This window comes from Notolabrus celidotus, chromosome 17, assembly GCF_009762535.1.
Source record: "Notolabrus celidotus isolate fNotCel1 chromosome 17, fNotCel1.pri, whole genome shotgun sequence".
NCBI lineage: Eukaryota > Metazoa > Chordata > Actinopteri > Labriformes > Labridae > Notolabrus > Notolabrus celidotus.
Window position 1 is genome coordinate 19290337 of NC_048288.1, and position 13838 is coordinate 19304174.

Sequence of the window (13838 nt, forward strand, 5' to 3'; positions counted from 1 at the left end):
TTTATGAGCTCACAGCCGTAAACCTTTCACCACCAACTCCCACTGTGGGAGTCCACCTACAGAATCAAGCAAAATGATTACTTTCGTGTGTCAGACGCAGCAATACATAATATTTCTGACACTGAAAATATGATTTTAATATGATTTAGACTGCCTACAAAGAAATTCAATGTTTTATTAGCAGGCAATAAACATTGCTGCACATTTTAACGTATGCAAACAGAACCATTATACGCAGAGCACGCACTATAACACTGGACCCCCAACACCCCCTCCACTCAGTCTTCACACTACTCCCATCTGGTCGCAGATACAGATCCCTTTACTGTAGGCAAGCTTGGTTTGGCAGAAGCAGAATCAAACTATCAATCTATCAATCTATCAATCTATCTATCTATCTATCTATCTATCTATCTATCTATCTATCTATCTATCTATCTATCTATCTATCTATCTATCTATCTACCTACCTACCTACCTACCCTCCCACCCACCCACCCATCTACCCACCCACCCACCCATCTACCCACCTACCCACCCACCCACCTACCTACCCACCTACCCACCCATTTTACTCCTGAATTCTTCTCTCCAAGAGTCCAAGAGTTTCTAGCCTTGCTAGTAGTTTTGTGAGTCTACAGAAGTGCTGTAAAATCCCAGCTAATCTTAGCGAGCTAACATGCTCCCAACAATGTAAACATTGGGATTAAAATGATACCCTGCTCACCATCTCAACCTTAAGTGCTAGCATACTAATGTCCAATTAATACGCAATCCAGTAAAGTCAGATGTATATAATGTTAAATTTGAAAATATTTGATAAACTAAATTGTTTTTATGGAGTTGAATGGCAAGCTAACTACTGGGGATGACAAAACCAGATTTCCAGCAAGCTAACTTTTTTATTCTTTCAAAGTTATGCTTTTCGTATTTTTTGCCTTTATAGGATAGGAAAGTTGGTGAGAGACAGAAAATGAGGGGAGTAGAGAGTGGGGGCAGACATGCAGCAATGGTAGCGTTTGGGAGTGGAGCCTGCGAACGCTGCTACGAGGACTATAGCCTCTGTGTATGGGGAACCTGCTTAGACCGCTAGGCAAACGCCCCAAGGTGCTGGAGATTTTAAGTCTTCTTAAGTGAATGTTATGGAAGTATATCATTTTCACAGGTGCATACTGTTATTGTCTGTGTCAAATTAAAGCAGTCCTTCCAATTGTTGTCAAGAAACATTGAAGTAGATAGGTTGGAGGACAGCGTAACATTGTTGTTGTTTTAGCTAGCTATGCTGCTAGCTAAAAGTCTTAAGTGTATATGATTCTCTTGTGTAAAATTAAGTTTGATTACTTCTTTTTATGACACGTTTGTAAAATATTACTGGAGGTTATGAATTTTTTTAGAATCTAAGATATGTATTAGTACTGTTTTTCTCTTTACCTAGCCCTCAATGCACCACACATCCTGTGTGTTCCCATTAGACTGTAATATATGGCCGTGTTTATCATGCTGGCTCATTAGCTTACACAAACTGACAGCTATGATACCTAAATAGCAGTAATTACTTGCCACTGTGGAAAACTCTTTGTTAATGATTACTTTATATTGCTAATAGACACAAAACTCCATCCCTCCACTGACAGTCTGCACACCTCGTGACCAACTTCAGCACAGCCCTGCCTTGGCCTCAGCTGGTCTTATTGTACTTGTGTGTACTCTGCTTGTGTGCCTTTTGTCCTTATTGTGAGTCCACCTCAGGTCAGACAGCCAGAGAGGTGTGCAACAAAGTAAAACAAGGTGGAGCTGAAGAATCTGCTCATGTTTGGCTCTAGTATTACTCAGAAGTGAAATAAAAGCATTTGTTAAGATAACTGTTTGGAAAGCACTTGAAGTTAATTTTCATACAGCAAGGAATACATTCTGCATTCGCTGTCAAAAGAGAAAAATGTACACACACACACACACTTTACTGGACCCACCCATCACAGTCTCATGCCAGCAGCACAAGGCCACACACACTCCTTCAAGGGTGTGTCCGGTATAGTGTACTGTTGCCTTCAGTGACTGTGGACTGGATTTCACAGAAAACCTGGATGTGTTCTAAAAACTGTGGAACGTTCTATTTTCTCCCCTGAACAAAAACAAATCAGAAACTCTCAGAGGAACTCCCTTTTGATGAAACCCAGTTGCACAGTCCATCAAAATGCATTTATCACAGAGATCAGTATGCACCATGAAATGGATCCAGGCAATGTAATAAATGAAAATCACTTGGTAGAGGAAGAGAGGCAAACAGAAAGCAACACATCAAGCATTTTCAATTCCATTCAGAACTTGGCAGGATATCCCTAAGATTTTTATTTTATTATTTATTTATTTATTTTACAAAAAAAGAGGTTAGGAGGTAGTTTTAGATCAAAGTATGCTATTGATTTAATTCTAAAATACTAACTCAAGCATATGAATTAGAAAATGAGTGCAGAAAAACCACCAGAGTGGACAAAGGAAATATGTCGAGTGTAGATGGACTTTAAAAAAACAGATGTTAGATAACACATCTCACACTATATCTATTATCCTGTATGTTACACTTCAAAACATAATTCCTGGGCTCACTCCAGGATTAGATGCAATGTTCTTTGGATGGAAGTGGATGATTGGATTGTTTGCTATTTATAGTAATGCATATTTATTCTAGTGCTATTTATGGTAAACAATACTAGTTTATTGTTTTTAATAACAATTTTCTGAAACAATGTGACACAATGCCTCATAGTAAACATGTTTTTTAGATTGTTGATATTTTCATTCCAAAACAAAGGGTACTTATTTTTAATTTCAACAGCCTCCACTGCTCTACATAAACCATCTGACGTACTGTAACTGCATCAGCAATGTCCTGTTACAACTTAAGGCAAGTCAAAAGAACACAAGGGTCTTTAATAGAATATAGAGTGTATGCACTGACAATGTTTTCCCACCAGGACACGCCCTATGAGTAGCAAAACATCCTACAACATGGCTTCCTTCAGTAGGGGAGACCAACAAAATAGGATTTGAATTTATCAGCAACTATTCTCTTAATTTATGTAGCTTTAAGATCATTTCTTTAAGATCCTTTCTTTAAATCTGCAAGTCTGTGCTTGTAGAGGCGGCAGTAGCTCAGTCCACAGGGGCTTTGCTTGGCAACAGGAGGGTCGCCAGTTCGAGTCCCAGCATGGACAAAGTTTGGCAAGTGGACTGGTGGTTGGAGAGGTGCTGGTTCACTTGCCTGGGCACTGCCAAGGTTTCCTTGAGCAAGGCACCAAACCCCCAACTGCTTGGGTGCGCTGGTTGATGGCAGCATCCTCACTCTGACATCTCTCCCTAAGTGCATGTTTGTGCATAAAATTGTATGTATATACACCAAACTGTGCGTGTAGTATGACCAAAAAATATAACACGATTGGAGAAATTGAATTCCCCCCTGGGGATTAATAAAAGTACCTTTCTTTCTTTCTGTAGCCTCTGAATTTTCAATATGCTGGTAGTAGTCTATGGCAGTAAATGAGTACCTTGGAAGTTAGTCAGACAACTAGCAATTACTTGCTATTTTAAGACATAATATATACATATTATTAACCTTTAAATTGAATCATAAAATTTGTAAATAATCCTTGTGTTAATCTGTTATGAACTTATTTCAAACTGTAGCTTTAAAAGGCTTTTAATAAGATTTCTCCATGCCCTGCATAAGAGTACCTGTGGCCGTATGCAGAATCCAAGTTGCAGTGTTTGAGTTAGGACCATACAGTCTATGGTTAGGCCTGGGAAAGTGAAACCCCCTTCCTCAATCAAAGCGTTGAGGTAACTTCTGGCTCTGCAGAGATCTATAACAACAAACATCCCATTTACCTCACCCCTCTCCCTTCATGTGTCTCCCACATACATTTTAATTTCCAACATTTCAGACCCTGGCCCATTACAGAGCAGCACCATGAGCAGCTGTTGTGTGTTCAGTCTTCAAATGATGATTTTAATGATTCTGCAGAAAGAGCAATAGGCGGATGCCAAGTCTGTCTCTGCATCTCTTCCTCCATCTGTGTGTCTTCTCATCCCCCTCTCCTCTTTGTGAAAGTTGAGCCAAATTCTGTTTTTTTCTCGCCTTCTTGCTTGTCACTAATTTGGCTAATTACTGGCACTGTTCTTAAATATCAGAGCTATAGTCTGTAGGTCTGCTTACCAGAGCTCAATTATGTTTCAAACACGATTCTTAGAAGAGATCACATCTGTTTCTGAGTCTGTAGTCTTTGATTGTGAGCTGACTAACTCATTGAACACAGAAACCAAACATCTGTTGTACAGTCTGTCTATTGTTCTGCTGTCACCACCATAATGGTCATACTAGACAGATTACACAGGTGACAAGTGGAAGGTCAAAGTGCTGTGTAAAGTATTCCTGCAGCAAACGCCCCCTCTGTTGGATGGAAATGAAATTTACTGCTGGAGTGTTATGCTGGAGGACAGATAGCACTGAATTTACTCATATCACTCTGGGCATGAGGAGGTTTATAGCCAAGAACAGCTTGTTGGACATTTATTTGAAATACCAGAAGTAGTTAAACGGGAACAGGAGTGCATTACTGAGGACAATAAGGAGTCTGCCTTAGAAGGTTAGTGAAACTTTCGTTTAGGTCCCTGTGTTTAACATTCTAAGCATCAAGATTAACATGCATTTAACACATTATTTTTAACATGGTATTAGTACACTACTGGTGGACTTTTAGTTAATAGCCACATTGTAAAAATTGTAAATTACTTTACAGCTCTTTTACAGCAGCCATGACGCATGGGTGCTCAAAAGGAGCAACTGTCGTTGACAAATGCTCAGTTAGCTATCATTACTTGACTTTTTGACCTAATTAGAGTAGAAATAATTTAGTTTTAAAAGACAACATGTGCGGTCTGCATGAAATATATTTTTGAGGTAAAAAAAAACAAAACACATATGTTGCTATCATTGGCTCGCAGCTAGCTCAAATGCACTCCCAGCTCAGCTACAGTAATTAATAGACTTTTTAACTGAAGCCAAATTTGATCAACAAAAAATAAACATTGAAACTGCTAAAAGCTACGAAGCGTTTAGAACAACAAGTATTGTAAATTACAGAAAAAGTATCTTTGTTGTTAGAGTTTACTGTAAAGATTCAGGTCAATGTACTTATATATTTTTTGGCCTTTTAGATAACTATCTCTTAAACTTGGAACACATTCCCATAAGAAATCGCCCCATGGTACTACAACCATAGTGGTATCAAAGTATGAGTACCAGGGTAATAATATGTTAAGGTAATAAGTACCCTTGTACTTGGACTATGGTACCAATATGACAAAATCATTTTTGAATGTTACCATAATGGTAATACCCTGTGACTCATACAATGGTGCCACTATGGTGCTAGTGCCATTGTAAATTTGGTAAAAGTTCCACTTAAGACATTTTACCATGGTAATAGTACCATAGTTCAACCATAGTATGAGTACCAGGTTAATACTATTGTTCAAAAAACACTGTTTTTTTTATTTTTTTACCATGATACGTGTACTCATTTATTTATTTATTTAAAGGGACAGTGGATATTAATGAACATTTCAGCGTTGCATCAATGTAAATATGCCAGTGTTAGCCATAAGGCTAATTTTCGTCCGTAGTCCCCAGCAGGTCCAAACAGAGTTCATGAAAATAGTACATCATGGTAGCATGACAATGAAAACAATAATACATCACAAGAGCATAATAAGTTATACAAAAGCGCAAGTTAGTGCATTAAAGTGCCATAGAGCATAATCATGCGAAATGTCCGGAACTGGACCAGGTAAAATATGGACCAACATATCAGAATATCACACAAGTAAAAGTACACACAGTACAAAAAGTATGTGTACCATGGCAGTAACCTAGTGATCATACTATGGTACCAATATAATATAACAAAGTACCATGTAGTGGTACACACACATAAATACACAGTACAGCAGGCATGAGATATAACACCCAGATGAGTTATGGCCTATTTTGAAGGTTTTTCAATTACATAACGTCATGACAGTCTTCTTATACCTTCATCATGTTGAGATGGGGAAAATATCCTGCCAAGTAGTATTTAATTAGGTCATCAAATTGACATTCTTAGCAATAAACACAAGTAGTGTGTATGTTTTAAATTACATTTCTGAGTTGTGCTGAACAAGTCAACCCCAGTAACATACTGAGGAAAAGTTGCAGTGCTTGCAGAGGTCGATTTGGTTCCCTTAATCCCCCCCTGATTAGAGTCTTTGACGATGACATTTGTTTTGGCTCTCCTGCATTACATTTTATAATGCTTGCAGAGCATGGAGAAAAACTGGTGAGGTGCACCCTGGCAGCAATGCACCTATGCCATAGAGTAAAGTCGTTGCAGATTTACCTGCATGTTAAATATTTCATGGATGAATTACAGTCACTTCAACCCATACAATGATACTTTTAAATAATCCTTCATTCTTTTCTGTCTGTACAACAAACTACCCAAACAAGTTACAGACGAAAACCTCTCTGTAGTTTTTTAAAACTCACAGGAGCACTTCTCTATCTCTGTCACCTATTTTTCTTTCTCTCCTTTTTCCAAAATGACACCGCTGTGCCTCCCACCTAATCCTTTCATCCTTGTCTTTACGCCCTCTGCTTGTCTTCCACCCACAACCCTTCGGCATCTATCCTCCTCTACCTCCTGCACCTCTCCTCTCCTCTTTCTTGCCTCTGAAGATGACAACAGTCATGCCGAGAGAACGGGGGCGCTCCTCCTGTTCGTGTTCGCGTCAGTCACCTTATTCGTCTCCCAGCTTTCTCCCAAGAGTCTCACTTCTGATTTTTACTTAACACTCAGTTACAGAGCAGAGGAGCAGAGGGAGCCACATTATGCTTAAATACGTCCTACATTGCCTGGGGAACCTTACAGGAGTATTTTACCTTTTTTTTCTGACAGAATATATTGGTATGTGTTGTTGCAGTTTCATTGTCCTATTTTAAACAAAAACACAACACAAACTTTGTATCCTCCTCCTGTTTCTCATTTCCCTGCAGCCTATCAGCAATGCAGACTTCATCGTTCCAGTGGAGATTGATGGGACAGTTCATCAGGTACAGTTTCTGTGTTATGAAGTACTTCCTGAAAAGTTAGTTTGAATTAAATGTAATGTACTTAATTCAAATATTTCTCTTAGAAGCTGTGACTCTGCTTTCTTTCTTTCAGCGTTTACTATTCTCTTATATCTATTTTTTTTGTCAGAGTGGGACAGCTCATACATACTCCTCCCTGAATAAAGTGCTCAGTATTTAGTCTCAGACCTTTCCTGCTGTAAAGATAGATGAAACACAATATGACTGAGTGATCAAGTAAACAAATGTCACAAAACATGTGGAACACTCTTGAGTGCCTGTCAGAAGAGATGTGTGTATTTAAGAGACAAAGAAATGACAGCAGAAAGGAGGAAACGGGAGCTAGTTACCCCTTTGTTGATGTGACCAGATACGTTGTGCTTTTATTTTGTAGTGTGTTCAAGTGAAAGGTTTGTTTTCTGTATCCTGTTTGAAGCAGCAGCAGCTATACTGTAGCTGTGACCAGGTTCAAGTAATCCAGGATAGGCTTTCTGTATCTGTCTTGGCCTATGCTTGATTACTTGCCCTTGGTGGCAGCGACTGACCCTCACAGAGACCTGCTGAAGAGGACGAAGCTGAGCAGGAGAAGAGTGTTTGATCACTAAGTCGTTTCTGTGGTTTAAGAGACCGGTATAAAACTTTTTGTTCTGAAATGTTAAATAACATCTGTAAAAAGGAAGAATATTGCTCAAATATTCTCACAAGAGTTGGTTCATAACTTGGATTGTGTTCACTTCTTTGTCAGGTCAAGTCAGAGAAGTCTCTTATTAGCTTCATACACATGTAACGCCATTTTTTCATGAAGCCTGGGCAATTCTAAAATTCAGGAATCAGGGTTCCCACGCATCCTGGAAAACCTGGAAAACCTGGAAAACAGTTGACCAGTTTTCCAGTACTGGAAAACACCTGGAAAATGGGAGAAAAAGTGAAATGTCCTGGAAAATTACATATAATCCTGGAAAATTATTCCAACATGGCTGCGTTTGACCTGACCCTATTAACAAAACACATCCCCATTCATTGAAAGTTGAGTGCATGCTGTGCTGGAAAAGACAGTGACACTGCACAACCTTTTTCACATCTTTTCTCCTTCACTTCATAATCATGCATTCACAGAAAACGGGGGTATATTGTTTATGTTTTATGGTACATTTGGCTCAATTACCGTACTCTAGCTCAGTTGTTCTCAAAGTGGGGTCCTGGGACCCTTGGGGGTCTGCGAGCCATAGGGTGGGGGTCCGTGAAATAATTTGAATACATTTCTAGTAAATCATAAAATTGTGCTGTGTCATTACAAAACAGCATATACACCATTGTTATGATACCATTTGGTGGCTTGAAGGGATATGTGAGTCTTGCTACTGTTAATTTTCTGAAAGCGTTTAAGATCAATTACTTGAAAAGTATAAATGCTGTCATGTTGAGTCCACAAGGAATGAAATGACCCTCTGTTTTAAAGTATACAAGTGGTACTTACTTGATTCAAATTGATGTGTTATCACTATGGTACAGGTCTGAAGTATTTACATTGATATGTTTTACAATACAAATAGTTCCAAGGGCAACAAAGAGTGCAAATGGTAGTAAGCATGTGCTTTAGTGATGGGAAGTTGGGCTCTTTTCAGAGAGCCGGCTCTTTTGACTCGGCCCCCAAAGAAGAGCCGACTTTTTTTACTCCCAAACGGCTCTAAATGTAGGATCTTTTGTAGCCGTATATTTTACCTTAATTTTGCAAAAACTAATGGTTTGTGTGTTGAAAACCCTTTTACGTCAGGTGATTTTATGAGAAGCCTTATAATTGCCCAATTGCATTAGCTTCACTAATGTGCTTAATCTGTGTTACAATTATGAGGCGGTCCTTGGACAATTTTCTCACCTGTAAGGGGTCCCTGGCTCCAAAAAGTTTGAGAACCCCTGCTCTAGCTAGTAGGAGCGCAAACTCCCGATAGTGAAAACAAACGGAACTAAAAGAGCGACACAGCTGCACAGAAACCCCAGGTTGTAGACATCCCTGATCATAATAGACATCGCCATGCAGGAAGACAGTTTACATTTTTTTTAATCTCTGAGAGATCTTCAAATACAGAGTTACACCGGTGCGATTTTTTCAGAGTTTACGGTAACTCAAATAAAAAAAACGTGACATTTGCTTTGTTTTACATCGACCACTTAGCAGGATGAATATCATGATTAAGCAGGTATATTTTGAGTCTGAGTTGAGTTGAGAAACATTTGTGGCCATTTTTGTCATTCAGTTCTATTTAGGTCATTAATGCACTTCACATTAATCCACCTCCAACCCTCCCCAACCCACCCTGTACAGGTCTGGTCCTTAGTTCCTTTAACAAGAGTGCCCGATTCATTGCAGTTCACAAGACATTTTGGGAGAATTAATAAGTAAGTAGCTAAATGGGAATTAATTATAATAACACAAATTACATTTCTGAGAGTCAGTTGAGATAATAGAGATAATCAAAAAACAGTAAACAAGATTAAAAAAACTAAACAGTTTAGATTCACCTTGAAAAAATATTGGTACAAAATAAACTGCAGCTGTGAATTCATAGTTGTGTTTACCCCAAAAAGTCTTCACAGCCCCCCATTATTCTCTCAAGGACACAAGCAGGTCGCCATATTCACACAGCCACCACTTTTCTGCAACCTCGATTCATTTTAATGAGAGAGTAATGTGTCTTGTACTCAAGTCTTGCGAATCATTCAAACTCAGGGAATCTATAGTGCTGTAAGGATATCATGCTGTAATTCAGATGAAAACAGCATAGTTGATGACCCGTTAGCTTAAGTTAGAGAACAACTAAAGCTAGCTTTCATTCAAATGATAGATGGTGATAGATTTATTTTTTATTTTTTTAAGTTATATTTTTGGCCTTTTTGCCTTTATTATATAGGGCAGCTGAAGAGAGACAGGAAATGTGGGTAGTAGAGAGTGGGGGAAGAAATGCAAGAGATGGTCGACTGGCCGGGAATTGAACCAGCGACCCCTGCGACGAGGACTGTAGCCTCTGAACGTGGGTCGCTTAGACCGCTAGGCCACCAGCACCTCCTAGTGATAGATTTCAAGCTTACTGTGATTTTTGCTTGGAATTGTTTGATTGCTAACATTACCTGTAAGCTAGTAGGAAATAATAATAATAATAATAATAATGATAATAATAATAATAATAATAATAATAATACTTTATTTATGTAGCACTTTTCAAAACAAGTAACAAAGTGCTTTACAGTGGGCAATAAAAACAAGAAGTGCAAAGCAAAATTAAGCGATAAAAAATGAAATGAAATAAAAGCTTTAAAACCATACAAACTGACCCTTAAAATCAGAGCTCAAATTAAATAAAATCACACAATAGAAGTTTTCCTGTAAAAATGTGTCTTGAGTAATGACATAAAACACCGGAATGACTCTGCAAGTCTGATCTCTGGCAGGCTGTTCCAGAGTGTAGGAGCCCTGACTGAAGAAGCCCTGTCCCCTTTAGTTTTCAGTCGGATCCTTGGAACAGCTAGCAGAGCACTGCCAGAGGATCTCAGACTGAGACCAGGTTTATGGGGGATAAAAGCTCAGAGATATATAGAGGGGCAAGTCCATGTTGTGCTTTAAAAGTCAGTAAAATAATCTTAAAATCAATCCTGAAATCAACAGGCAGCCAGTGTAGATGAGCTGAACTGGGGGTGATGAGGGCACATTTTTAAGTTCCTGTTAACAGACGAGCTGCTGCGTTTTGAACTGTATGAGGACTGTGGATTGATTTTTGACGAAGACGTGTACAGGGAATTACAATAATCGAGATGGGAGGATATAAAAGCATGAATAAGTTTCTGGGGATCTTTTGCTGACATTAAGGACTTAACTTTAGATATATTTCTGAGCTGATAAACAAGACTGGACAACTTTTTTCACCTGTGGCTCAAAACACAAATTCCAATCAAAAATCACACCAAGATTTTTGGCTGAGGGTTTAACCTTATTTGATAGTTCACCCAATTTTGGCAAGACTCCATCCCTTTTTGCTGGGGGGCGAGCACAATGACTTCAGATTTGGAGTCATTCAGTTTTAACAAGTTGTCCGACATCCAACATTTGATTTCTGACAGACAGTTGTGAAGATGTGTGACTTGAAGTAGGCTCTTGTACCTGTTATTATGGATCACTCCCCATCTAGGATTGTTTTTTCATGTTGTTTTTCTCTTGCACGTCAATGAAGAAGCTTTAAATCACATTTTGAGTGGTACTAATATAAAGGTTTAAAATCAGACTTACAATGTGTGTGTTTCAGGTGTACGTGCTGAAGAGGCCACACGTGGATGAGTTCCTCCAGAAGATGGGGGAACTCTTTGAATGTGTGCTCTTCACAGCTAGTTTAGCCAAGGTCGGTTCACATATCAACACTAAGACGAAAGAGTCGCATTTGCTTTGGATGCACTGTGTTAATCTGATGTTTTTTTGCTGCACTCAGTACGCTGACCCTGTGGCAGACCTGCTGGACCAGTGGGGGGTGTTTCGTGCCCGGCTCTTCAGGGAATCCTGTGTTTTCCACAGAGGAAACTACGTCAAAGACCTCAGCCGGCTGGGCCGAGAGCTCAGTAAAGTCATCATCATAGACAACTCACCTGCCTCCTATATCTTCCACCCTGAGAACGCAGTAAGTCACCTTCAGATACGTAAATCTGCACACATCGACGCAGGCTTCAAGGAGATATTCCATGTTATGATAGGGTTGTAGATTTCCAAAATCCACATAAAATGGGTCAAAGTTTACAAAAGAAGTTAGTGGTAAAGTCAGTGATGGTAAATTACTACATCTGTGAGACATTGTTAGTTTAAATCTGCACTGTTGACTTTAAAGCAGCACAGAGCCGGAGGCTGTGTTCCCAATTTTATGAGATTTCTCTCTGTGCAGAAGTTTCTCAGTGAAGCTGCTGCCTCTCTTCAAGCCTTTGATGCATTTCCCTCATTAATTATTTACACGAAACTCGCACCATCTCCTCACCTATAATGCAACACTGTCGTGTGTGTCTTCTCGCTTCATTAAAACATTTTAATCTGGCTTTCTCTCTCTTTCTCTCTCTCGTTTGTTCTTATCTAACCAGGTCCCGGTGCAGTCCTGGTTTGATGACATGACGGACACGGAGCTGCTGGACCTGATTCCAATGTTCGAGGGCCTGAGTACGGAGGAGGACGTTTACAGCCTGTTACAGAGCCTGAGGAACAGGTAGCAGACGGCAGCTGCAGCTGGTCCTTCCTGCCCCCAGCCCCCCCCCCCCCCCCCTTCCACTGCTGCACAGAGGCCACACCTCGCTGCCACCGGCCCCGCAGCCCTGCTCCTGACCTTCGACCAGATCAGGAGTCACAGTGTGGCCCACTATCTGGGGACTTCAGGCAATCGTTCTGGTCATAATGAAGTCTAAAGACAGTAAATGATCTCTGCGTTCTTGGACTGTTTGTACAGGACTCCTACTGACAAAAGATTATATTACTGTATGTACATACTATATGTTTCTAAGAACAACATACATAAAGTAATTTTTCTATCAGAGAGGAGGTTTTACTATTCTATCAAGTAATATTTTAGTTACCAAAAATTAACAAATAGAACGAAAATTTTCTTTCTGGAGAATGAGTGACCTTTTGTTTTTTTTTGTGTCTAGCTGTGCTATGCAGGCTGTTGTTTTTCGTCTGACCTTTCGTTCAAACAACTGTGATTTACCTTCTCTTACAGAATGAAGTGCCTTCATTACTGTGCTGATTTTGTTGTGTGGGGTTATGGGGTGCACATTTTAATGCTGCATATTTACTCAAATCTCCAAAAGCGTCTGAACTAAACCCTGAAACTAAAATTAAAAATAGTCTTTGGTCATTGTGATTTAATCTAAGAAAAAAAAAGAGAAGTATCATTACTAGCCTGTTAGACCTGGATGATTCTTTGATTTTGTTAGTTTGGTTACATTGAATTGTTAAACCTACCAAAGATTTGTACAATTCAATGTGATTTGTGACTGAATGCCGTCATTTGATCCTTGACAGTGGCTGTAAATTGATAATCCCTTAAGACATTGAACCCACTTTATTATTGAAAAAAAAAGAAACCTTTGTGATGACATCACTGTCCACCGATAAATGTTAAACTTTTGAAGAAAATATAAAGACTAGCCTAGATTACATGAAATTATATTTATTGGGGAAAATGGGGATGGGTGCATTGTAAAGACTGCTGTTGAAATTGTACTGTACAACATTATTAAAGTTGCAGGTTTGCACACTGTCAGTTTGTATCATGGTTTAGTTTATTTATCTCAAACATCTTTATTTTAGGTAACATAACAGTGGAATCATTTGAAGATGTGTGACAAAAGGGGGCCTCGCATGGACCTAGTCAGAGATGATTAGTCCCTACTGGTGAACGTTATGTAGCATTCAGATAAGAGTGCAAGGCTTACTAAAAGCTATGCGACAAACAGTTTTGCACTGCTTGCAAAGAGTGGCTAATTGCATAAAGGACTGCCAGGTAAACACAAGGCCGGCAATGACTCTGATTTTGGCTTGGTGCATCCCAGGAGAGGACATATAGAGACAGGAAGTTGGGGAAAAACTCACCAGAGCATGAGAGGTCCTGTGTTCAAATCCCAGACGAGTCCCCATTTGTTACAACCC

At 39.3% G+C, this 13838-nt stretch overlaps 1 protein-coding gene across 1 annotated transcript in view; it reads left to right on the forward strand.

The window, feature by feature from the left end:
• The window catches only part of ctdspla (CTD (carboxy-terminal domain, RNA polymerase II, polypeptide A) small phosphatase-like a), a 46177-nt gene extending 32725 nt beyond the window's left edge, over positions 1-13452 (forward strand). Inside the window, exons 4-7 of the mRNA XM_034706934.1 lie at positions 7094-7150; positions 11464-11556; positions 11644-11829; positions 12278-13452. Coding sequence (XP_034562825.1) covers positions 7094-7150; positions 11464-11556; positions 11644-11829; positions 12278-12403 — 462 coding nt within the window. The 3' untranslated portion in view covers positions 12404-13452. The remainder of the gene's footprint in view (positions 1-7093; positions 7151-11463; positions 11557-11643; positions 11830-12277) is intronic.
• Positions 13453-13838: the final 386 nt, after the last annotated feature.